The following is a 23,912-nucleotide window of genomic DNA, read 5'->3' on the forward strand; positions in this document are numbered from 1 at the left end:
ATGCAGGAGGGTCACCCCGGACAGGAATGCAGGAACAGCTCGGAGGGGCCATCCGGGAAGGGATGGAGGAGCTGGGGGGGATGGAGGGGCTGCTCGGACGGGGGTGACCTCGGCGTGTGTTTGGGGTGAGCTCAGGGTGGTTTTGGGGTGTGCTCGGGCTCTGCTCTTGATGTTCTCATGCTGTTCTCGGGGCGAGCTCAGGGTGTGCTCGGGGTGTTCTTGGAGTGGTTTTGGGGTGTGCTCAGGGTATATTTGGGGTGTTCTCGGGGTATGTTTGGGGTGTGCTGGGGCTGTTCTCAGGGTGAGCTCAGGGTGAGCTCGGGGTATGTTTGGGGTGTTTTTGGGGTGTGCTCAGGCTGTTCTTGGGGTGAGCTCAGGGTGAGCTCAGGGTATGTTTGGGGTATGTTTGGGGTGTGCTCAGGCTGTTTGGGGTGAGCTCGGGGTATGTTTGAGATGTGCACGGGTAGTTTTGGGGTGTTTTGATGTGTTTTTGGGGTGTGCTCAGGCTGTTCTTGGGGTGAGCTCGGGGTGTGCTCAGGGTATGTTTGGGGTGTTTTTGGGGTATACTCGGGGTGTGCTCAGGTTATTTTTGGGGTGAGCTCAAGGCATTTTTGGGGTATTTTTGGGGTGTTCTCAGGCTGTTTTTGAGATCCCTGTCCGGGCAGCCCAGCACAGGGAACACCCCAAACATTCCCTTTCCCTTTCCCCATTCCCCAGCTCCGAGCAGGGCAGGACAGAGCCCCCTCCCCAGGATGGGCAGGGCAGGACAGAGCCCCCTCCCCAGCTCCGAGCAGGGAGTCTGATTTTTTCTTTGCCAAATCCTGATTTTCCCTTACCCATCCCGGATTTTTCCTTGCCAATCCCTGAGCCCCCTCCCCTCCCAGCCGCGTTTCCCGGTGGTTGTGGATCCATCCAGGTTCACATTTCCTGCCGAGGGGATTGGGGCACGGTGCCCTCTGCCCATTTCCCCACTGGTGCTGCTGCTCCATTTCCCCGCTGGGAGCAGGAATTTGCTGTGAGGTAAAATCCAGCAGAGGTTTGGGGATAAAACGGCTCAGAAACTTGGCAATAAATTACAATAATTACCATAAATTAAATAATTACTCGTGCAGTAAATTGTATTGATCAGCACCAGGTGTTGCAGTGGCCCTCAGGGACTGATTTTCCTCAGTTCTCATCTGTAAAATCCCAATTATCTGTTTATATTGTCAGGTTTGTGATTGTTCTTTAACTTCTCTTTAATTTATTCCTGACGCTGGAACAAAATCACCTTCAACTCTCTTTAAAATTACTACAAACCCTGTGAAATTAGCACTGAAATTTGTCATTCCTGCTGCTGAAATCTCCTGAATTTGCAGTTTTCCAGAGGACAGAGATCAATCCCTGATGCTCCAGCCCAGGCACACGGAGCAGGCACTGCCAGATCCCAGCACCTTGGAAATGTTGGAAATGTTGGAAATGTTTCCCTTTGGCAAAAACCGAGGCTGCTATTTTGGGATGAGACGTCTCTAACCTACATTGTTGGTGGATTAGAAGTTGTTTGTGATTTTTTCTCTGCCTCCTTTTTGTGGGGGTGGCTTTGGGCTGAGTGGCACCAGGAGCACAGGGAACAGGACAAGGGGAAATGGCCTCAGGCTGGGCCAGGGCAGGCTCAGGGTGGGCACCAGGAGGAATTTCTGCATGGAAAGGGTGCCCAGGGAGGTTGGCAGTGCCCATCCCTGCAGGTGGCACCTGGATGTGGCACTCAGGGGACAAGGTGGGCATTGGGCACAGCTGGGAGCAGAGCCACATTTCTTACCCCTGCTGAACAAAGTGCAGGACTTGGCTGCTTCCCACTGTGGGACAGGGCAGGGATGAATCTGCCCCATTCACGTATTCCCATATTTCCATATTCCCATATTATTTCCATATCATCATATTCCTATATTATCCCCACATTCCCATATTATTCCCATATTTCCATATTCCCACATTCCCATTTCATGTGGTTGCTCCCAGGATTTCCCCATATTCCCATATTCTGCCCAATTCCCACATTCCCATAATATTCCCACATTCCTATATTCCCATATTTCTATATTGCCACATTTCCATATTCTCATATTTCCATATTCTCATATTTCCATATTCTCATATTTCCATATTCTCATATTTCCATATTCCCATATTCCCGTATTTCAATTTCAGTTTCCCTGGAGGTTCCTCCCAGGATTTCCCCATATTCCACCCAATTCCCATATTCCCATATTATTCGCACATTTCCATTTTTCCTTATTATTCCCATATTCCCATATTTTGATATTCCCATATTATTCTGACATTCGCACATTATTTCAATTTCAGTTTTCCTGGAAGTTGCTCCCAGGATTTTCCCTTTTCTCCCATATTCTACCCAATTCCCACATTCCCATATTATTCCCATAGTCCCACATTCCCATATTCCCACATACCCACATGCCCATATTTCCATGTTCCAATATTCCCATATTCCAATTTCAGTTTTCCTGGAAGTTGCTCCCAGGATTTTCCCATATTCCGCCCAATTCCCATATTCCCATATTATTCCCACATTTCCGTTTTTCCTTATTATTCCCACATTCCCATATTTTGATATTCCCATATTATTCTGACATTCCCACATTATTTCAATTTCAGTTTTCCTGGAAGTTGCTCCCAGGATTTTCCCTTTCTCCCGTATTCTACCCAATTCCAACATTCCCATATTATTCCCACATTCCCACATTTCCATATTCCCATATTATTCCTATATTCCCACATTCCCAAATTTCCATATTTCCATATTCCCACATTTCAATTTCAGTTTTCCAGGAAGTTGCTCCCAGGATTTTCCTATATTCTGCCCAATTCCCACATTCCCATATTATCCCCATATTCCCACATTCCCATTATTCCATATATCCACATCCCCATTATTCCATATTCCCACATTCCCATATTTCCACATCCCATATTCTCATATTACCACATTCCTACATTATTTCCATATTACCACATTCCCACATGATTTCCATATTATTTCCAAATTCCCGCATTCTTTTATTCCCATATTATCCCCATATTCCCACATTCCCATTTCATTTTCCTGCAGTTTTTCCCCGTGGTTTGCCCAGGATGAGGTGATGATCCCCAGTTTTTATCCCGTTTTTAGGGAGCTGCTGCAGCCTCAGCCCTGCCCATGGCCCTGTCAGCCCTTGCTGCTCTCCCTGCACCAGTCTGGCTGCTGCTTTCAACCCATCCCTGATTTTCCTCACCAATCCCTGATTTTTCCTTGCCAATCCCTGATTTTCCTTCCCAATCCCTGATTTTTCCTTACCAATCCCTGATTTTTTCCTTACCCATCCCTGATTTTTCCTTACCCATCCCTGATTTTTCCTTACTAATCTCTGATTTTTCCTTATCTATCCCTGATTTTTCCTTCCCAATCTCTGATTTTTCCTTCCAATCTCTGATTTTTCCTTCCCAATCCCTGATTTTTCTTACCAATCCACTCTCCTCCCTGTATAATTTGAATTCCTGGTGAGGTTATCAAGCCACAAAATTCCCTCTTTGGTAGCTGAATCCAGAATATTTTCCATTTCCATAGTAAAAAACCTGATTTAAGTATTTTAGGTGTTTCCAGGCTATTTTTTTATGACTGTCAGAAGTCATGAAAAAGTCATCCTGCCCTCTCACAGGATCCCTGTCTGGTTTTGGTTGTTTCCTTGTGGGTTTTCCTGCTCTCTAACAGGATTCCTGTCTATTTTGGATTGTTTTTCTACTCTCTAACATTTTTTTGTATTTTGTATTTTGTATTTCCTTTTGTATTTTGTTCTCTCTCAGGATCCCTGTCACTGCTGGGTTGTTTCTCTACCCTTTAATCAAATCCCTGTCTGTGTTGGGTTGTTCCCATTTGTATTTTGTCTCTCTCACAGTGTCCCTGTGTGTTTTGGGTTATTTCCTTGCGTATTTTCTGTCTCTCACCATGTCCCTGTGTGTTTTGGGTTATTTCCTTGTGTATTTTCTCCCCCTTCACGGTGTCCCTGTGTGTTTTGGGTTGTTTCCTTTTGTATTTTCTGTCTCTCACCGTGTCCCTGTGTGTTTTGGGTTATTTTCTGGTTGTATTTCTGTCTCTCACCATGTCCCTGTGTGTTTTGGGTTATTTCCTTGTGTATTTTCTGTCTCTTCACGGTGTCCCCGTGTGTTTTGGGTTATTTTCTGGTTGTATTTCTGTTTCTCACAGTATCCCTGTGTGTTTTGGGTTATTTCCTTGTGTATTTTCTGTCTCTCACCGTGTCCCTGTGTGTTTTGGGTTGTTCCCATTTGTATTTTCTGTCTCTCACCGTGTCCCTGTCTGTTTTTGTGTTATTTTCTGGTTGTTTCGTGTCTCTCACCGTGTCCCTGTGTGTTTTGGGTTGTTCCCATTTGTATTTTCTGTCTCTCACCGTGTCCCTGTCTGTTTTTGTGTTATTTTCTGGTTGTTTCATGTCTCTCACCGTGTCCCTGTGTGTTTTGGGTTATTCCCTTGTGTGTTTTCTCCCATCTAACCAGTTCCCTGTGTGTTTTTGGGTAATTTGCTGGTTGTTTCTCTGTCTCTCACCATGTCCCTGTGTGTTTTGGGTTGTTCCCATTTGTATTTTCTGTCTCTCACCGTGTCCCTGTGTGTTTTGGGTTGTTCCCATTTGTATTTTCTCCCCCCTCACCGTGTCCCTGTGTGTTTTGGGTTATTTTCTGGTTGTTTTTCTGTCTCTCACCGTGTCCCTGTCTGTGTTTGGGTTATTTCCTTGTGTATTTTCTCCCCTCTCACGATGTCCCTGTCTGGTTTTAGGTTATTTTCTGGTGGTTTCTCTGCTCTCTGACCCAATCCCTGTCTGGTTTTGGGTTATTTCCTTGTGTATTTTCTGTTTCTCACCATGTCCCTGTCTGTTTTTGTGTTATTTTCTTGTTGTTTCGTGTCTCTCACCATGTCCCTGTGTGTTTTGGGTTATTTCCTTGTGTGTTTTCTCCCATCTAACCAGTTCCCTGTGTGTTTTTGGGTAATTTGCTGGTTGTTTCTCTCTCTCTCACGGTGTCCCTGTGTGTTTTGGGTTGTTCCCATTTGTATTTTCTCTCTCTCACGGTGTCCCTGTGTGTTTTGGGTTATTTTCTGGTGGTTTCTCTGCTCTCTGACCCAATCCCTGTCTGGTTTTGGGTTATTTCCTTGTGTATTTTCTGTCTCTTACCATGTCCCTGTGTGTTTTGGGTTATTTTCTGATTGTATTTCTGTTTCTCACCATGTCCCTGTGTGTTTTGGGTTGTTCCCATTTGTATTTTCTGTCTCTCACAGTGTCCCTGTGTGTTTTGGGTTATTTCCTGGTTGTATTTCTGTCTCTCACGGTGTCCCTGTGTGTTTTGGGTTATTTCCTGGCTGTATTTCTGTCTCTGACCGTGTCCCCGTGTGTTGCAGCCCCCCCCGGCCCGTGGCTAACATGAACGAGGCCCTGGTCACCCACGTGTCCTCGGGAGCGCCCACGCCAACCAAAAGGTACCGGGGGCTCGCCTGGGCAGGGGGTGCCAGCTGGGCATGGGGGGGTGCCAGGTGTGCCAGCTGGGCAGGGACAGGGGATGCCAGGTGTGCCAGGTGTGCCAGGTGGGCAGGGACAGGGGATGCCAAGGGTGCCAGGGGTGCCAGCTGGGCAGGGGGTGCCAGGTGTGCCAGCTCTCTGGCAGGATGCCCTGCAGGAAGTGCCCTCTCCAAGAGCTCCTGAGCAGGTTTTGCCTTCCCCGGCTGGAATTGTGTGCCAGGTGTGCCAGGTGCCCCCCTGGCCCTGTGCCACCTCCCAGGTGTGCCAGGTGCCCCCCTGGCCCTGTGCCACCACCCAGGTGTGCCAGGTGCCCCCCTGGCCCTGTGCCACCTCCCAGGTGTGCCAGCTCAGCTCCTGGGGCTGCTCTGGGGGTGGGGATGGTGCTGGGCATGAGCTCTGGCAGGGCAGGAAAACCCTGAGTGGGGACTGGCAGAGCTGGGGAATAAATAAATAAATAAAAATAAATATTAAAAATATAGAAATATAATATAACATAATATATAATATAATATAATATAACATAACATAACATAACATAACATAACATAACATAACATAACATAACATAACATAACATAACATAACAATATAATATTTCCCTGCCGAGCAGTGAGGTGCAAGCTGTGCTTTGCAGAGCTGGGGAATAAATAAATATAAATAAATTTTTTAAAAAAAATTCTTATAAGTAAATAAATATTCCTGCTGAGCAGCATGGTGCAGGCTGTGATTGGCAGAGCTGGGTAATAAATAAATATAAATATATATAAAATAAATATAATATTATAAATAAATTATAGAATAATGATCATACTATTGTATAATTATGAATAATTAAATTCTAGAATATTATAAATTAATTATAGGATAATAGTATTCTTCTATAATTATAATAAATATGTTATGTTATGTTATGTTATGTTATGTTATGTTATGTTATGTTATGTTATGATAAATATTTTTGCCAAGCAGCGAAGTGCATGCTGTGCTTGGCAGAGCTGGGTAATAAGTAAATATAAATAAATATAAACAAATAAAAATAAATATATAAATATTATATTATATTATATTATATTATATTATATTATATTATATTATATTATATTATATTATATTATATTATATTATATTATATTATATTATATAATATATAAATAATCCTGCTGAGCAACGAGGCGTAGGCTGTGCTTGGCGGAGCTGTGTAGTAAATAAATATTAATAAATACAAATATATATTGTAATTTATATTATATATTATACAATATATATCATAATATATATATTGATATATATTTAATATTTATATATTTTGATATATAGTATCAATATATATTATATATTATAATATATAATATTATCATATAAATATATATAAATGTAAATATATCGTTTTGAATAGTATAGATTTCATCAGAAGGCTCGCTAAGAATAGAAAAAAAAAAGAATGATAACAAAACTCTGTCTGAGCCAGCTGACTGTGATTGGCCATTAATTAGAAACAACCCCACGAGACCAATCCCAGATGCACCTGTTGCATCCCACAGCAGCAGATAACCATTGTTTGCATTTTGTTCCTGAGGCCTCTCAGCTTCTCAGGAGGAAAAATCCCAAGGAAAGGATTTTCCATAAAAGGTGTCTGTGACTTTTAGTTGTTGTTTTGCACTGGCTGATTGGAGATTTGCACTGAGCACTCCTTAAATTGCACTGAATATTTTATATTATACCCCGTGGTTTGTTTCCAGAGCCCCTGAGGCTGGAAAATCCCTCCAGCCCACCCAGTGCCAGCTGTGCCCAATGCCCACCTTGTCCCCAGGGCACCCAGTGCCACATCCAGGTGCCACCTGCAGGGATGGGCACTGCCAACCTCCCTGGGCAGTTCCACGGCCTGAGCCCCCTTTCCATGCAGAAATTCCTCCTCATGTCCAAGAGGAAGAAGAAAAGAAGCAGAGCGGGTGACACTGTGCCAGTGCCTGGCTGTCCCCAGTGTCCCCTCCCTGTGTCAGAGCAGCAGCAGTGCCCTCACCGATCCCATTCCCAGATTTGCCCGAATTTACGGAATTTTTGTTGTTTTTCTGCTCTCCCCGCCCCTGCCAGGTGCCAGCCCAGCAGCAGCAGCAGCCCCGAGCCGTGCCAGGAGGAGCACGCCCTGATTGCCACCTTTGTGAGGCACCTGCGGAGCGGGGCACGGTCAGTGCCAGCCCAGGGGGACATTGGGGACATTGGGGACACTGGGGTGTCCCTGATTGCCACCTTTGTGAGGCACCTGCGGAGCGGGGCACGGTCAGTGCCAGCCCTGGGACATTGGGGACATTGGGGACACACAGGGTGTCCCTGATTGCCACCTTTGTGAGGCACCTGAGGAGCGGGGCACGGTCAGTGCCAGCCCTGGGACACACAGGGGACATTGGGGACACTGGGGTGTCCCTGATTGCCACCCTTGTGAGCCTGGTGACACACCCTGGGGACACTGGGGTGACCCTGATTGCCACCTTTGTGAGGCACCTGCGGAGCAGGGCACGGTCAGTGCCAGCCCTGGGACATTGGGGACACTGGGGGTATCCCTGATTGCCACCTTTGTGAGGCACCTGCGGAGCAGGGCACGGTCAGTGCCAGCCCTGGGACATTGGGGACACTGGGGGTATCCCTGATTGCCACCTTTGTGATTTTTTTTTTCAAATTTTCCCCTGCTGGAATCTCATAATTTTCCCCAAATTTTCCCCTGCTGGAATCTCAGATTTCCCCCCCAATTTCCCCCTGTTGGAATCTCATCTTTCCCCCTGCTGGAATCTCATCTTTTCCCCAAACTTCCCCCTGCTGGAATCTCATCTTTCCCCAAATTTCCCCCTACTGGAATCTCAGATTTCCCTCTGGTGGAATCTCAACTTTCCCAAATTTTCCCCTGTTGGAATCTCAGCTTTTCCCCCAAATTTCCTCCTACTGGAATCTCAGATTTTTCCCCAGATTTCTCCCTGTTGGAATCTCATCTTTTTCCCCTGCTGGAATCTCATCTTTTCCCCCAAATTTCCCTCTGCTGGAATCTCATCTTTGTCCCCCAGATTTCCCCTGTTGGAATCTCATCTTCTCTCTGCTGGAATCTCATATTTTCCCCCAATTTTCCCCCTGTTGGAATCTTATCTTTCCCCTGCTGGAATCTCATAATTTCCCCCAAATTTCTCCCTGCTGGAATCTCATCTTTCCCCCTGTTGGAGTCTCATCTTTTTCCCCAAATTTCCCCCTGCTGGAATCTCAGCTTTTCCCCCAAATTTCCTCCTGTTGGAATCTCATCTTTCCCAGATTTCCCTCTGCTGGAGTCTCATCTTCCCCCTGTTGGAATCTCAGCTTTTTCCCCAAATTTCCTCCTGCTGGAATCTCATCTTTTTCCCAAATTACCCCTGCTGGAATCTCATCTCACATAAAATTTCCCCCTGCTGGAATCTCATAATTTCCCCCAAATTTCCCCCTGCTGGAATCTCAGCTTTTTCCCCAAATTTCCTCCTGTTAGAATCTCATCTTTCCCCCAGATTTCCCCCTGCTGGAATCTCAGATTTCTCCCTGTTGGAGTCTTGTCTTTTCCTCCAAATTTCCCCCTGCTGGAATCACATCTTTTCCCCCAAATTTCCCCCTCTTGGAATCTCATCTTTCCCCTGCTGGAATCTCATCTCACTCCAGGTTTCCCCCTCTTGGAATCTCATTTTTTCCCCAGATTTCCCCCCTGCTGGAATCTCATCTTTCCCCTGCTGGAATCTCATCTCACCCCAAATTTTCCCTGAGTGTCCCCCGAGTCCTCAGTGTCCCCTGAGTGTCCCCATTCCCTGGGTGTCCCCGAGCTGTCCCCTGTCCCTCAATGTCCCCTGAGTGTCCCCATTCCCTCACTGTCCCCTGTCCCTGAGTGTCCCCTGTCCTTGAGTGTCCCCCTCCCAGGCTGTCCCCTGCCCTGCCAGGCCATGTGTGCCCTGCCCCTGGGCGGGCACGGCCACCCTGGACAGTGTTCCGCCTCTTCTGCCTGTGCATCCCACCCTTCTTCTGCCTTGCCCATTCCCTCCCCCTTCCCTTCCCTTCCCTTCCCTTCCCTTCCCTTCCCTTCCTTCCTTCCCTTCCCTTCCCTTCCTTCCCTTCCCTTCCCTTCCCTTCCCTTCCCTTCCCTTCCCTTCCCTTCCTCCTTCCCTTCCCTTCCCTTCCCTTCCCTTCCCTTCCCTTCCCTTCCCTTCCCTTCCCTTCCCTTCCCTTCCCTTCCCTTCCCTGGCATCTCCTGCTGCCCTGGCACTGTTGCCTGTCCCCAAGGTCCCCTCAGTGTCACTGTGCCCAGCCCAGGTGTGTCACCTGTCCTGGTCCCTCCTTTCCATCAGGGCTGAGCTGGAGCCCCTGGCACAGGGCAGGGTGGCACTGCCATGGCAGGGGTGGCACTGGCTGGGCTTTGGGGACCCTTCCCAGCCACACCAGGCTGGGGCTCCCTGTGCCAGACCCGTGCCAGACCTGTGCCAGACCTGTGCCAACCCTTAGAGTGGCTGGGACAGCTCAGGGCCTGGCTGGGCATGAGCACAGAGGAGCCAGATCACCTGGACAGGTGTTTGTAACTCAGGGAATTCTGTGTGAGCTCTCTTCGTCCTCAGCAAGGAGCACAGAGGGGCCAGATCACCCAAAATGGTGTTTTTAGCTCAGGGATTTCTCTGTGAGCTCTCTCCACACCTCTGCAAGGAGCACAGCACTGCCAGGAGGGGCCAGATCACCTGGAATGGTGTTTGTAACTCAGGGGATTCTGTGTGTGCTCTCTCCACACCCCTGCAAGGAGCACAGATCTGGGCCAGATCACCCAAAATGGTGTTTTTAGCTCAGGGATTTCTCTGTGAGCTCTCTCCACACCTCTGCAAGGAGCACAGCACCACTAGAATGGTGTTTTTAGCTCAGGGGATTGGGTGTGAGCCCTCTCCCTCCTCTGCTGCTGGGGAACCCTCTGGATTCTCTCCCTGCATCCTCCTCCCACTCAGCTCTGGTTCCCTGGGCTGGCTCTGGGTTGGTTTTGGGGTTCTCTGGGCTGTTTTGCAGTGCCCTGGCTCATTCTGGGTTGGTTTTGCAGTGCCCTGGACAGCCTTGGGCTCACTCTGGGTTGGTTTTGCAGTGCCCTGGGCTGGCTTTGTGCTGGTTTTGAGGTGTCCTGGGCTCACTCTGGGTTGGTTTTGCAGTGCCCTGGCTCACCCTGTGCTGTTTTGCAGCTCTCTGGGCTCACTCTGGGTTGGTTTTGCAGTTCCCTGGGCTCACCCTGTGCTGTTTGGCAGTGCCCTGGGCTGGCTCTTGTCAGGTTTGGGAGTGTCCTGGAACCCTGGGCTGGCTCTGGGCTGATTTGCAGTGCCCTGAGCTCACTCTGGTCAGGTTTGGCAGTTCCCTGGGCTGGCTCTGGTGAGGTTTTGCAGTGCCCTGGACAGCATTGGGCTCACTCTGGTCAGGTTTGGCAGTGTCCTAGGCTGGCTGTGGTCAGGTTTTACAGTTGCCTGTGCTCACCCTGGGTTGGTTTCACAGTTCCCTGTCTCACTGTGGATTGTTTTGCAGTGCCCTGGACAGCCCAGGCCGGCTGGACGAGGAGCACCGGCTCATCGCCCGCTACGCCGCACGCTTGGCTGCTGAGGCTGGCAATGCTGTGAGTGCCATGGGGACACTGGGGACACTGAGGGACACTGCTGGCAATGCTGTGAGTGCCATGGGGACACTGGGGAACACTGGGGACACTGGGGACACTGGGGGACACTGGGGGACACTGCTGGCAGTGCTGTGAGTGCCATGGGGACACTGGGGACACTGAGGGACACTGCTGGCAATGCTGTGAGTGCCATGGGGACACTGGGGACACTGGGACATTGGGGGGACACTGGAGGACACTGCTGGCAGTGCTGTGAGTGCCCTTCCTGCCACTGAGGGACACTGGGACACTGGGGGGACACTTGGGACACTGGGGACACTGCTGGCAATGCTGTGAATGCCCTGTCCTGCACTAGGGATGCTGGGACACTGGGGACACTGGGACATTGGGGGACACTGCTGGCAATGCTGTGAATGCCCTGTCCTCCCATAGGATGCTGGGGACCACTGGGGACACTGAGGACATTGGGGGACACTGGGGACACTGCTGCAGTGCTGTGAGTGCCCTGTGCTGCCATGGGGACACTGGGGACACTGCTGGCAATGCTGTGAGTGCCCTTCCTGCCACTGAAGGGACACTGGGGACACTGGAGACACTGGGGGGACACTGGGGGGACACTGCTGGCAATGCTGTGAGTGCCATGGGGACACTGGGGACACTGGGGACACTGCTGGCAATGCTGTGAGTGCCATGGGGACACTGGGGACACTGGGGGACACTGCTGGCAGTGCTGTGAGTGCCCTGTCCTGCCATGGGGACACTGGGGGACATTGGGGGACACTGCTGGCGATGCTGTAAATGCCCTGTCCTGCCATAGGGATGCTGGGGACACTGGGGACACTGGGGACACTGGGACAGTGGGGGACACTGGGGGACACTGCTGGCAATGCTGTGAGTGCCCATCCTGCCACTGAGGGGACACTGGGGACATTGGGGGGACACTGGGGACACTGCTGGCAATGCTGTGAGTGCCCTTCCTGCCACTGAGGGGACACTGGGGACACTGGGGGGACACTGCTGGCAATGCTGTGAGTGCCCATCCTGCCTTGGGGACACTGGGGGACACTGGGGACAGTGCTGTGAGTGCCCTGTCCTGCCATAGGGATGCTGGGGACACTGGGGACACTGGGGACATTGGGGGGGACACTGGGGACACTGCTGGCAATGCTGTGAGTGCCCATCCTGCCACTGAGGGGACACTGGGGAACACTGGGGGACACTGCTGGCAGTGCTGTGAGTGCCCTGTCCTGCCTTGGGGACACTGGGGGACACTGCTGGCAATGCTGTGAGTGCCCATCCTGCCACTGAGGGGACACTGGGGGACACTGCTGGCAGTGCTGTGAGTGCCCTGTCCTGCCCTGGGGACACTGGGGGGACACTGCTGGCAATGCTGTGAGTGCCCATCCTGCCATGGGGACACTGGGGGGACACTCAGGGTTTCAGCTGAGTTTTTGAGCAAAGCAAGGGCTGGTTCTGTGCCCAGGAGGAGCCACTGGGGCTCTGGGGTTGGGCTTTGTGACCTGAAGGGCTTCAAAAAACAGAGGAAAATGGAATTGGTGCTGTGCAGGGTGGGCAGGGGGCTCAGCCCTGGGACCCCCTGGCACCAGAGCACCCTGGGGGCACCCAGGGCTGGGAGCTGTGGCTGCAAACCAGGGAGGGACTGGTGGCACTGGTGGCACTGGAGTGATTGTGGGACTGGTGTGTGATTGAGTGATTGAGTGATTTGTGCGATCTCTGTGTTTTCTATGATTTGTGTGATTTGTGTTTTCTGTGACTTGTGTGATTGGTGTGATTGTGGGTTTTGTGTGATTCTGTGATTTCTGGGATTGTGTGATTTGTGTGTTTTCTCTGATTTCTGTGATTTCTGTGTTTCTTTGATTGTGTGATTGGTATGATTCTGTGACTTCTGTGTTTCATGTGATTTCTCTGATTGGCGTGATTTTTGTGATTTCTGTGCTTTGTGTGATTGGTGTGATTGTGTGATTTCTGTGATTTCTGTGACTGAATTCTCTGTGCTTTCTGTGACTGTGATTTCTGTGTTTGTGTGATTTCTGTGACTGTATTCTCTGTGATTTCTGTGTTTTCTGTGACTTTGTGTTTTCTGTGATTGTGTGATTCGTGTGACTGTATTCCCTATGTTTTCTGTATTTTCTGTGAGTATATTCCCTGTGTTTCCTGTGATTCTGTGATTTCTGTGATTTCTCTGTTTTGTGTGATTTCTGTGATTCTGTGATTTCTGTGACTGCATTCCCTGTGATTTCTGTGTTTTGTATGATTTCTGTGTTTTGTGTGATTGGTGTGATTTCTGATTTCTGTGACTGTATTATCTGTGTTTTCTGTGATTGCTATGATTGTGTGATTTCTGTGACTGCATTCTCTGTGACTGTGATTTCTGTGACTGTATGCTCTGTGTTTTCTGTGATTTCTGTGACTGTGATTTCTGTGATTATGTGATTTCTGTGACTGTATTCTCCATTATTTCTGTGTTTTCTGTGATTGGTGTGATTGACTGTGTGATTTCTGTATTTTCTGTGATTTCTGTATTATTTTCTGTGATGTCTGTGCCTGCATTCCGTGACATTTCTGCTCTCCCTGCAGCCCCGTCCCCCTGCAGAGCTGCCCTTCAGCTTCGATGCCAACAAGCAGCAGAGGCAGCTGATAGCAGAGCTGGAGAACAAGAACAGGTACAGCCCTGCTGCATCCCCGGGGCTGGGCTGGGCTGCCCCCGCCCCATTCACTCATTAATTACTCGTTAATTAGCCGTGGGGAGGGGCTGCCCTGCCCTGTTCCCCAAGGAGGGGGTTTGATCTTCTTTAATCTTCTTAAAATCATCTTCTCCTGCACTGAGCACATCCAGCAAAACTCAGAGCTGGGAACTTTTCACATTCTGTGCTGCTTTGGTGTGAGTGGGTCTGGGTTTGATACCAGGGCATGCTGAGCTCTGGGCACAGAGCAGGGACACAAAACCATTCCTGCTCCAGCTGGGCACCAAGGACAGATGATCCAAATCTCAGCCCAGGAGCACAAACAGGAGAGAGAAAAACAAGGATGGAACTTGATAACCTAAAGCTGGAATGGGACAATGAACTGCAAGGTGCAAATGGAGCAGAACTGATCACAGTGACAGACCCTGTGCCTGTGCATTGGACATTGGTCATCTTGTTCATTTGGACTTGGTATGTTGGTCTTGGGCCATTTTGGTTCACCTTGGGTTCATTTTGGGACCATTTTGGTTCATGTTGGTTCATTTTGGCTTTTGGTTCACCTTGGGTTCATTTTGGACCATTTTGGTTCATGTTGGGTTCATTTTGGGACCATTTCGGTTCACCTTGGGTTCATTTTGGGACCATTTCGGTTCACCTTGGGTTCATTTTGGGACCATTTTGGTTCACCTTGGGTGCAGGCCTGGCTGGGCTCTTGTGCTGCCCAAGGTGGATCCATGCAGGAGATCCTTTCAATCAATCCCTGCTTTATTCTGTAGCTCTGCCCAGCCCCTGCTCCAGCCCAGCCTGCACAAGGCATCACCCAGAGCAGCTGGGGCTGCCCCTGGGTCCCTGGCAGTGCCCAAGGCCAGGCTGGACACTGGGACACCCTGGGACACTGGGAGGTGTCAGGGGTGGCACTGGATGGGATTTAGGATCCCTTCCAAAGCCACCCAGAGGATTTTTGTTGCTGCAGAGGGTCAATTGTGGAGCCCCCCAGGCTCTCCCTGTGCCCATCCCTGTGCCCAGCCCTGTGCCCAGGCAACCTCAGCTGCTCCAGGGCCCTTTGGAGCAGGAGCAGCTCAGTCCTGGTGTGATGGTGTTCACAGGGGTCCCAGGATGAGGGAAGAGATGAGGATCTGACTCCATGTTCCAGAAGGCTGATTTATTATTTTGTGATATATATTACATTAAAACTATACTAAAAGAATAGAAGAAAGGATTTCATCAGAAGGCTGACTAAGAATAGAAAAAGAATGATAACAAAAGCTTGTGATTGACCAAGACAGTCTGGACAGCTGGGCTGTGATTGGCCATTAATTAGAAACAACTACATGAGACTAATCACAGATGCACCTGTTGCATTCCACAGCAGCAGATAACCATTGTTTACATTTTGTTCCTGAGGCCTCTCAGCTTCTCAGGAGGAAAAATCCCAAGGAAAGGATTTTCCATAAAAAGGTGTCTGTGGCAGCCCTGTCAGTGCTGCAGCCCTGGTGCCCCGGCAGGATGAGTTTGGAATGAATGGAGATCCCCTGGCAGCAGAGCAGCTCTGCAGTGTGGCAGCAAGGAGAGCTGGAGGTGACTCTGTGCTCTTGGAAGGGCTCCATCCCTGCTGCAGGGAGCCCTGGGCCGTCCTGGCATTGTCCCTCTGCGGGGTTTGGGGCTGTGCCCACGGGCTGCTCCTGCTGCCCTGCAGGGGAAGGGCACTGGGCTGTGCCAGAGCTGCCCCAGAGCCCCCCTGCAGCCCCTGAGGCTGCATTGGAGCAGCTCTGAGCCTCTTCTGTGCCAGGGAATGGAGAGATTGCAGGGAGGGATTGATCCTGGGGAAGTAAAGAATGTGCCAGGTCCGGCAGGGCTGTGCCCACATCCCTGTCCTGGGGCTGTGCCCACATCCCTGTCCTGGCTGTGCCCACATCCCTGTCCTGGCTATGCCCACATCCCTGTCCTGCCTGGGGCTGTGCCCACATCCCTGTCCTGGGGCTGTGCCCACATCCCTGTCCTGGAGCTGTGCCACTCCTATCAGCCTGCTGTGCCCACATCCCTGTCCTGGGGCTGTGCCCACATCCCTGTCCATTCTGGGGCTGTGCCCACATCCCTGTCCTGGGGCTGTGCCCACATCCCTGCCTGGGGCTGTGCCCACATCCCTGCCTGGGGCTGTGCCCACATCCTGCCTGTCCTGGGCTGTGCCCACATCCCTGTCCTGGGACAATGTTCACATCCCTGTACTGAGCTGTGCCACATCCTGTCCTTCTGGGGCTGTGCCCACATCCCTGTCCTGGGGCTGTGCCCACATCCCTGTCCATTCTGGAGCTGTGCCCACATCCCTGTCCTGGGGCAGTGCCCACATCCCTGTCCTGGCTGTGCCCACATCCCTGTCCTGGTTCTGTGCCCACATCCCTGTCCTGGCTGTGCCCACATCCCTGTCCTGGAGCTGTGCCCACATCCCTGTCCTGGCTATGCCCACATCCTTATCCATGCCTGGCTGTGCCCATGTCCTGGTTTAGGACAAATTTGGGAGAAAACCTCCAAAATGGGGCCCCTCCAGAAAGCAAACCCACACAGGCCCTCTGCCCAGCCAGTTTGGGAAGGATTCCTTGGAGAGAAGTGGAAAGAACCTGTTTATTTAACAGGCACAGCACCCCCAGCACACAGAACCTGTTTATTTAATGGGCACAGCACCCCCCAGCACACAAAATGAACAATACCAGATGACAACGCTCTGAAAAGATGACAAATCCAGAAAATCTCTCTTGGGAGTGGTCGCTCTGTTATCAGTTCCTCCGGTGCTGGGGCAGCAGCCACAAGGTGCAAACTCTCGGTGTTCCCAGGTCCCAGTCTGGAGCAGGTTTGAGTAGGTCCAAAAAAGGGAAAGGAAAAACAGTGCAGGGATGAATTCAGACTGCTTAGCTAAACTAACTAATGAGCAGGATAAATTCAGACTGCTTTGCTAAACTAACTAATGAGCAGGATAAATTCAGAGTGCTTAGCTAAACTAACTAATGAGCAGAAGCAAAAAGCGAGAGCAAAGCAGAAGCAAAGCAGAAGCAAGAGCAAAGCAAAGAGCCAAGCAAAAAGCAAAAGCAGCACCATCTATGAGTCCTACCAGCTGTGGGGAGGCTGATAAGAAACCAAAACAAAACTTTCACTCCTCAGAGCCAGTCTTGAAGGCACAGAACACAATATCCAGCATAAACAGAACACACAAACGGGGATACAAGCATTATAACTTCACCCCAGGACAAATATTCATGTGAATATTTGTGAAAAGCCAATGAAAACAGGAGAATTGATACAGCCTAATTTTCTGATGTCACAGATACATTATTCATGTGAATATTTGTGAAAAGCCAATGATAAAAAGGAAAATTGATGCAGCATAGCTTTCTGACATCACACATCTAATATTCATTTTAATATTTGGTAAAAGCCAATGATGAACAGGAAAATTGATACAGCATCACTTTCTGACATCACGCACATAATATTCATGTGAATATCTGTGAAAAGCCAATGAAAACAGGAGAATTGATACAGCATAATTTTCTGATGTCACAGATCCAATATTCATGTGAATATTTGTGAAAAGCCAATGATAAAAAGGAAAATTGATACAGCCTCACTTTCTGACATCACACATCTAATATTCATGAATATTCACATTAGATGTGTGATTTTAGAAAGTTAAGCTGTGTCAGTTTTCCTGTTTATCATTGACAATGATAATGATACGTCAATGATAAACAGGAAAATTGATACAGCCTAACTTTCTGACATCACAGATATAATACTCATTTTAATATTTGTGACAAGCCAACGATAAACAGGAAAATTGATTCAGCCTAACTTTCTGACATCACAGATATAATACTCATTTTAGTGTTTTTGACAAGCCAATGATAAACAGGAAAATTGATTCAGCCTAACTTTCTGACATCACAGATATAATACTCATTTTAGTGTTTTTGACAAGCCAATGATAAACAGGAAAATTGATTCAGCCTAACTTTCTGACATCACACACATAATATTCATGTGAATATTTGTGAAATGTCAATGAAAACAGGAAAATTGATACAGCCTCACTTTCTGACATCACAGATCCAATATTCATGTGAATATTTGTGAAAAGCCAATGATAAACAGGAAGATTGACACAGCATAACTTTTTAACATAACACATCAAATATTAATCTGAATATTTGCTAAAGCCAGTGATGATTTCCCCGTTTCTGAGCCCGTCCTTTGCCGTGTGTGTGCAGGGAGATCCTGCAGGAGATCCAGCGGCTGCGGCTGGAGCACGAGCAGGCGTCGCAGCCCACGCCCGAGAAGGCGCAGCAGAACCCCACGCTGCTGGCGGAGCTGCGCCTGCTGCGGTAACGCACCGGGCGGCTGGGGAATGGGGGGGAATGGGGTACTGAGATATAGGGGTACCGGGATAGCGGGGTACTGGGATATAGGGGGACTGGGGTACACTGGGGACCGGGGGCACTGGGGTAATGGGGTACACTGGGGGACTGGGGTAGCGGGGTACTGGGGTACACTGGGTTACTGGAATAGCGGGGTACTGGGATAGTGGGATACTGGGGTACTGGGGTACTGGGATAGCTGGGTACTGGGATAGTGGGATACTGGGGTATTGGGGTACTGGGATAGCAGGGTACTGGGGCACTGGGGTACTGGGATAGGGGGGTACTGGGGGACTGGGGTAGCCGGTACTGGGGTACACTGGGGTACACTGGGGTACTGGGATATAGGGGTACTGGGGTACACTGGGGTACTGGGATGTGGGTACTGGGATAGCGGGGTACTGGGATAGTGGGATACTGGGGCACTGGGGTACTGGGATAGCGGGGTACTGGGGTACCGGGATAGTGGGGTACTGGGGTACACTGGGGTACTGTGATAGCAGGGTACTGGGGTACTGGGATAGTGGGATACTGGGATAGTGGGATACTGGGGTACTGGGATAGCAGGATACAGGGATACTGGGGTACTGGGATAGTGGGATACTGGGGTACAGGCGTGGGATACTGTGATAGTGGGATATTGGGGGACTGCGATACTGGAACACTGGGGCACTGGGATAGGGGGTTATTGGGATAAAGGAGTACTGGGATAGCAGGATACAGGGGTGGCAGGATATGAGGATAGCGTGGGATTTGGGAGTACTGGGAAAGCAGGGTACTGGGATGGCGGGGTACTGGGGTGGGATACTGGGATAGCGGGGTACTGGGATACCAAGATACTAGGATGGGCTTCCAGGATACTGAGATGGGCTACTGGGGTACTGGAATGGGCTACTGGGATAGCGGGATACTGGGATAGTGGGATACTGGGATAGTGGGATACTGGGATAGTGGGATAGCAGGGTGGGCCGGTGGGATACTGGAATGGGATACTGGGATAGTGGGATGGGATACTGGGATAGCAGGATAGCGGGATAGCAGGGTATTGGGATAGCAGGATACTGGGATACTGAGATACTGGGATGGGCTAGTGGGGTACCGGGATGACCTCCTGGGCTGGGCTACTGGGACACCGGGATACCGGGATGGGCTACCAGGGTACCAGGCTGGGCTACTGGGCTGCTGGGATGGGCTACTGGGATACTGGGCTGGGCTACAGAGCTACCAAGCTGGGCTGCCAGGGTACTGAGATGCACTACCAGGATGCCCAGCTGGGCTACCGGGATACTGGGATGGGATACTGGGATGGGATACCGGGCTGGGCCATCTCACACTCAGGGCTGGGGCAGCCCCTTGAGCCCCTCCGGGGTTCAGGGGTCAATAAAAACCTCCCAGCCATGGTGGGAGAGCTCAGGGAGGAGTCTGGGTGCCAGGGACCGTGGGACTGGGCATGGTGTGGGTGATTGTCTGGGAAACAGCTTTAGTGCCTGGGAAACACCTTTACTGCCCTGGGAAACACCTTTACCCGCAGAACACTGTTCCTGAGAAAACCTTTACTGCCCTGGGAAACACCTTTACCCCGCTGAGAAAACACTGTTATTCCCCTGAGAAAACACCTTTACTCCCGTGTTCACTCCTCTGAGAAAACACCTTTACTCCTCTGAGAAAACACCTTTACTCCTCTGAGAAAACACCTTTACTGCCCTATGAAAATAGCTTTAGTCCCTTGAATAAACACCTTTTCTCCTCTGTGAAAACACCTTTACTCCCTTGAGAAAACACCTTTGCTGCCCTGTGCAAATAACTTTACTTCTCTGTGCAAATATCTTTACTCCTCTGTGTAAAGTAGGCATTTTACCACAATTATATTAGTTACTTCCCTAAGCTTAATTAACAAGAGAAATAAAACCCCAGATTCTTATAACAAAGCTACTTTAACATTGCACATATAAAATTTATTGTAATAATTTATTTAAAATTTAATAAAAATTTATTTAAAATTTATTTTAATTTGTGAAAAGACAATATTATAATGTATAATAATAGTAATTATTATTATTAGATACTTATATTAGTTATTTCCCTAAGCTTAAATAACAACAGAAAAAAACCCCATATCTTTATGACAAAGTTACTTTAACATTACACACATACAATTTATTTTAATAATTTATTTAAAATTTGATAATATTTTTTAAAACTTGTTTTAATATTTGCAAAAAGCCAGAATTATAATGTATATTGGTCATAATTATTATTTTTGTTATTATTATTAGATACTTATCTTAGTTATTTCCCCAAGCTTAATTACCAAGAGCAATAAAAAATCAGATCTTTATAACAGTTACTTTAAAATTACACATATAAAATTTATTTTAATAAATTATTTTAAATTTATTTTAATATTTGCAAAATGCCAGTATTAAAATGTATAACTATAATAATTATTTATTATAATTACTGATTATTATAATTAATTAGTATAATGTATATTTAATGTAAGCCAATAATATAATGTACAATAATTATTATAATGTGTTATTATAATGCATTATTATAATTAGAATTAATTATAATAATGATTAATTATAATAATGTATATAGAATGTAGGACAATATTATAATGTATAATAATTGTGATAATGCATTATAATTATTTATTATTAGGATAATTATAATAATGTATGTATAATGTAAGCCAATATTATAATGTATGATAATTACAATGTATTATTATACATTTTTATTAATATAGTTGATTATAATAATGTATATATAATGTAAGCCAATATTATGACGTATAATTGTTATAATGCATTATAATTATTTATTATTATTTTTATTGTTATAATGTATATATAATGTAAGCCAATATTATAACGCATAATTATTATTATAATGCATTATAATTATTTATTATTATTATAATGTATATATAATGTGAGCCAATATTATAATGTACAATAACAATAATTATTATTATTAGCTACTTAGATGAGATAACATCTGACAAACACATGAAAAACCCACCTAGCACAAACACAGCAACCATCAGCACTCAGTGCCTGAGGGCAGCGTGGGCCAGAGCCAAAACTGAAAGTAATAATTAAACAAACCCCTAAAGCCACAACCAAAGAATGCACACACCCTAAAATCAGACCCAAAGGGAAACCACACTGAGCAGGTCTCAAAGATGTAAAGTAGTGAAAGGAAAAAATTGTGTTTGCTGTACGTAAGAGGCCGTGGATAATAATAATAGTAGTAGTAATTGTAATAATAGTAATAATAATGAATATAGAAATATTCCAGAGTTTTCTGTCCTTTAAAAAACATCTCCTGTTCAAATTCCCACAGTGTGCCAGTGCCAGAGAAACACCCAGCGTGGTTAATATTTGTTATATTAAATATAGAAATGTATATTTATATTTATATTATATAATGATACAATTCTATTTATATATTTATATACAAATATTTACATTTATATATGGAATATAGAAATATTCCAGAGTTTTCTGTCCTTTAAAAAACATCTCCTGTTCAAATTCCCACGGTGTGCCAGTGCCAGAGAAACACCCAGCGTGGTTAATATTTGTTATATTAAATATAGAAATGTGTATTTATATTTACATTATAGAATTATATAATACAATTCTATTTATATATTTATATACAAATATTTACATTTCTATATGGAATATAGAAATATTCCAGAGTTTTCTGTCCTTTAAAAAACATCTCCTGTTCAAATTCCCACGGTGTGCCAGTGCCAGAGAAACACCCAGCGTGGTTAATATTTGTTATATTAAATATAGAAATGTATATTTATATTTACATTATATAATTATATAATACAATTCTATTTATATATTTATATACAAATATTTACATTTATATATGGAATATAGAAATATTCCAGAGGTTTTTGTCCTTTAAAGAACAGCTCCTGTTCAGATTCCCAGGGTGGATTGTCCATAGTGTGCCAGTGCCAGCACCCAGGGTGTTTAATATTTGTTATATTAAATATAGAAATAACGATAATGATAGTGATAACAATATCACTAACATTATTACTATTACTCTTATTATTTTGAATATATAACTATTCCAGAGTTTTCTGTCCTTTAAAGAACAGCTCCTGTTAAAATTCCCAATTTGGATTGTCCACAGTGTGCCAGTGCCACACAAACACCCAGGGTGGTTAAAATTTGTTATATTAAATATAGAAATTATGGTGATGATGATGATGATGATGATGATGATGATGAAAAGTAGTAGTAGTAGTAGCAGTAATAATAATAATGATATTCCTGAGTTCTTTAAAGAACTCTTTTTGTGGATTGCCCACAGTGTGCCAGTGCCAGCCTCAGGGTGGTTAAAATTTGTTATATTAAACCTATAAATTAATAATAATAGTAATAGCAATAGCAATAATAATAATAATAATGCAATATATAAATATTCCAGAATTTTCTGTTCTTTGAAGAACTCTTTTTGTGGATTGCCCACAGTGTGCCAGTGCCAGCCTCAGGGTGGTTAAAATTTGTTGTATTAAACCTATAAATTAATAACATTAGTAATAGTAATAGCAATAGCAATAGTAATAATAATAATAATAATGGAATATATAAACATTCCAGAATTTTCTGTTCTTTGAAGAACTCTTTTTGTGGATTACCCCCAGTGTGCCAGTGCCAGCCCCAGGGCACTCAGAGCCTCCAGGAGGTGACACAGGGCTGGCACATCCTGGTGTCCCCAGAGTGTGACACAGGGCTGGCACATCCTGGTGTCCCCACACTGTGACACAGGGCTGGCACATCCTGGTGTCCCCAGAGTGTGACACAGGGCTGGCACATCCTGGTGTCCCCACACTGTGACACAGGGCTGGCACATCCTGGTGTCCCCAAACTGTGACACAGGGCTGGGACATCTTGGTGTCCCCAGAGTGACACAGGGCTGGCGCATCCTGGTGTCCCCACTCTGGCACATCCTGGTGTCCCCGCACTGTGACACAGGGCTGGGACACCCTGGTGTCCCCACACTGTGACACAGGGCTGGCACATCCTGGTGTCCCCAGAGTGACACAGGGCTGGCACATCCTGGCACATCCTGGAGTCCCCAAATTGTGACACAGGGCTGGCACATCCTGGTGTCCCCAGAGTGTGACACAGGGCTGGCACATCCTGGTGTCCCCAGAGTGGCACATCCTGGTGTCCCCAGAGTGTGACACAGGGCTGGCACATCCTGGTGTCCCCAGAGTGACACAGGGCTGGCACATCCTGGTGTCCCCAGAGTGGCACATCCTGGTGTCCCCAGAGTGTGACACAGGGCTGGCACATCCTGGTGTCCCCAGAGTGACACAGGGCTGGCACATCCTGGTGTCCCCACACTGTGACACAGGGCTGGCACATCCTGGTGTCCCCACTCTGGCACATCCTGGTGTCCCCACAGAGTGACACAGGGCTGGGACATCCTGATGTCCCCAGTGTGACACAGGTGCTGGGCACATCCTGGTGTCCCCAGTGTGTGACACAGAGCTGGCACATCCTGGTGCGTCCCCAGAGTGACACAGGCTGGCACATCCTGGTGTCCCCACACTGTGACACAGGGC

The 23,912-nt window shown here is 47.3% G+C and overlaps 1 protein-coding gene across 6 annotated transcripts in view; it reads left to right on the forward strand.

The window, feature by feature from the left end:
• The window catches only part of DTNB (dystrobrevin beta), a 152,107-nt gene that overhangs the window by 49,626 nt on the left and 78,569 nt on the right, over positions 1-23,912 (forward strand). For 5 of the 6 annotated variants that reach the window (XM_064710003.1, XM_064710002.1, XM_064710005.1 and 2 more), the window contains 5 exons: positions 5,444-5,521; positions 7,653-7,745; positions 11,103-11,190; positions 13,789-13,874; positions 18,155-18,268. In XM_064710003.1, the coding sequence (XP_064566073.1) occupies positions 5,444-5,521; positions 7,653-7,745; positions 11,103-11,190; positions 13,789-13,874; positions 18,155-18,268 (459 nt within the window). The remainder of the gene's footprint in view (positions 1-5,443; positions 5,522-7,652; positions 7,746-11,102; positions 11,191-13,788; positions 13,875-18,154; positions 18,269-23,912) is intronic. The other variant, XM_064710006.1, reaches the window with a different exon arrangement.

Source organism: Zonotrichia leucophrys, chromosome 3 (genome assembly GCF_028769735.1).
Source record: "Zonotrichia leucophrys gambelii isolate GWCS_2022_RI chromosome 3, RI_Zleu_2.0, whole genome shotgun sequence".
Lineage (NCBI taxonomy): Eukaryota > Metazoa > Chordata > Aves > Passeriformes > Passerellidae > Zonotrichia > Zonotrichia leucophrys.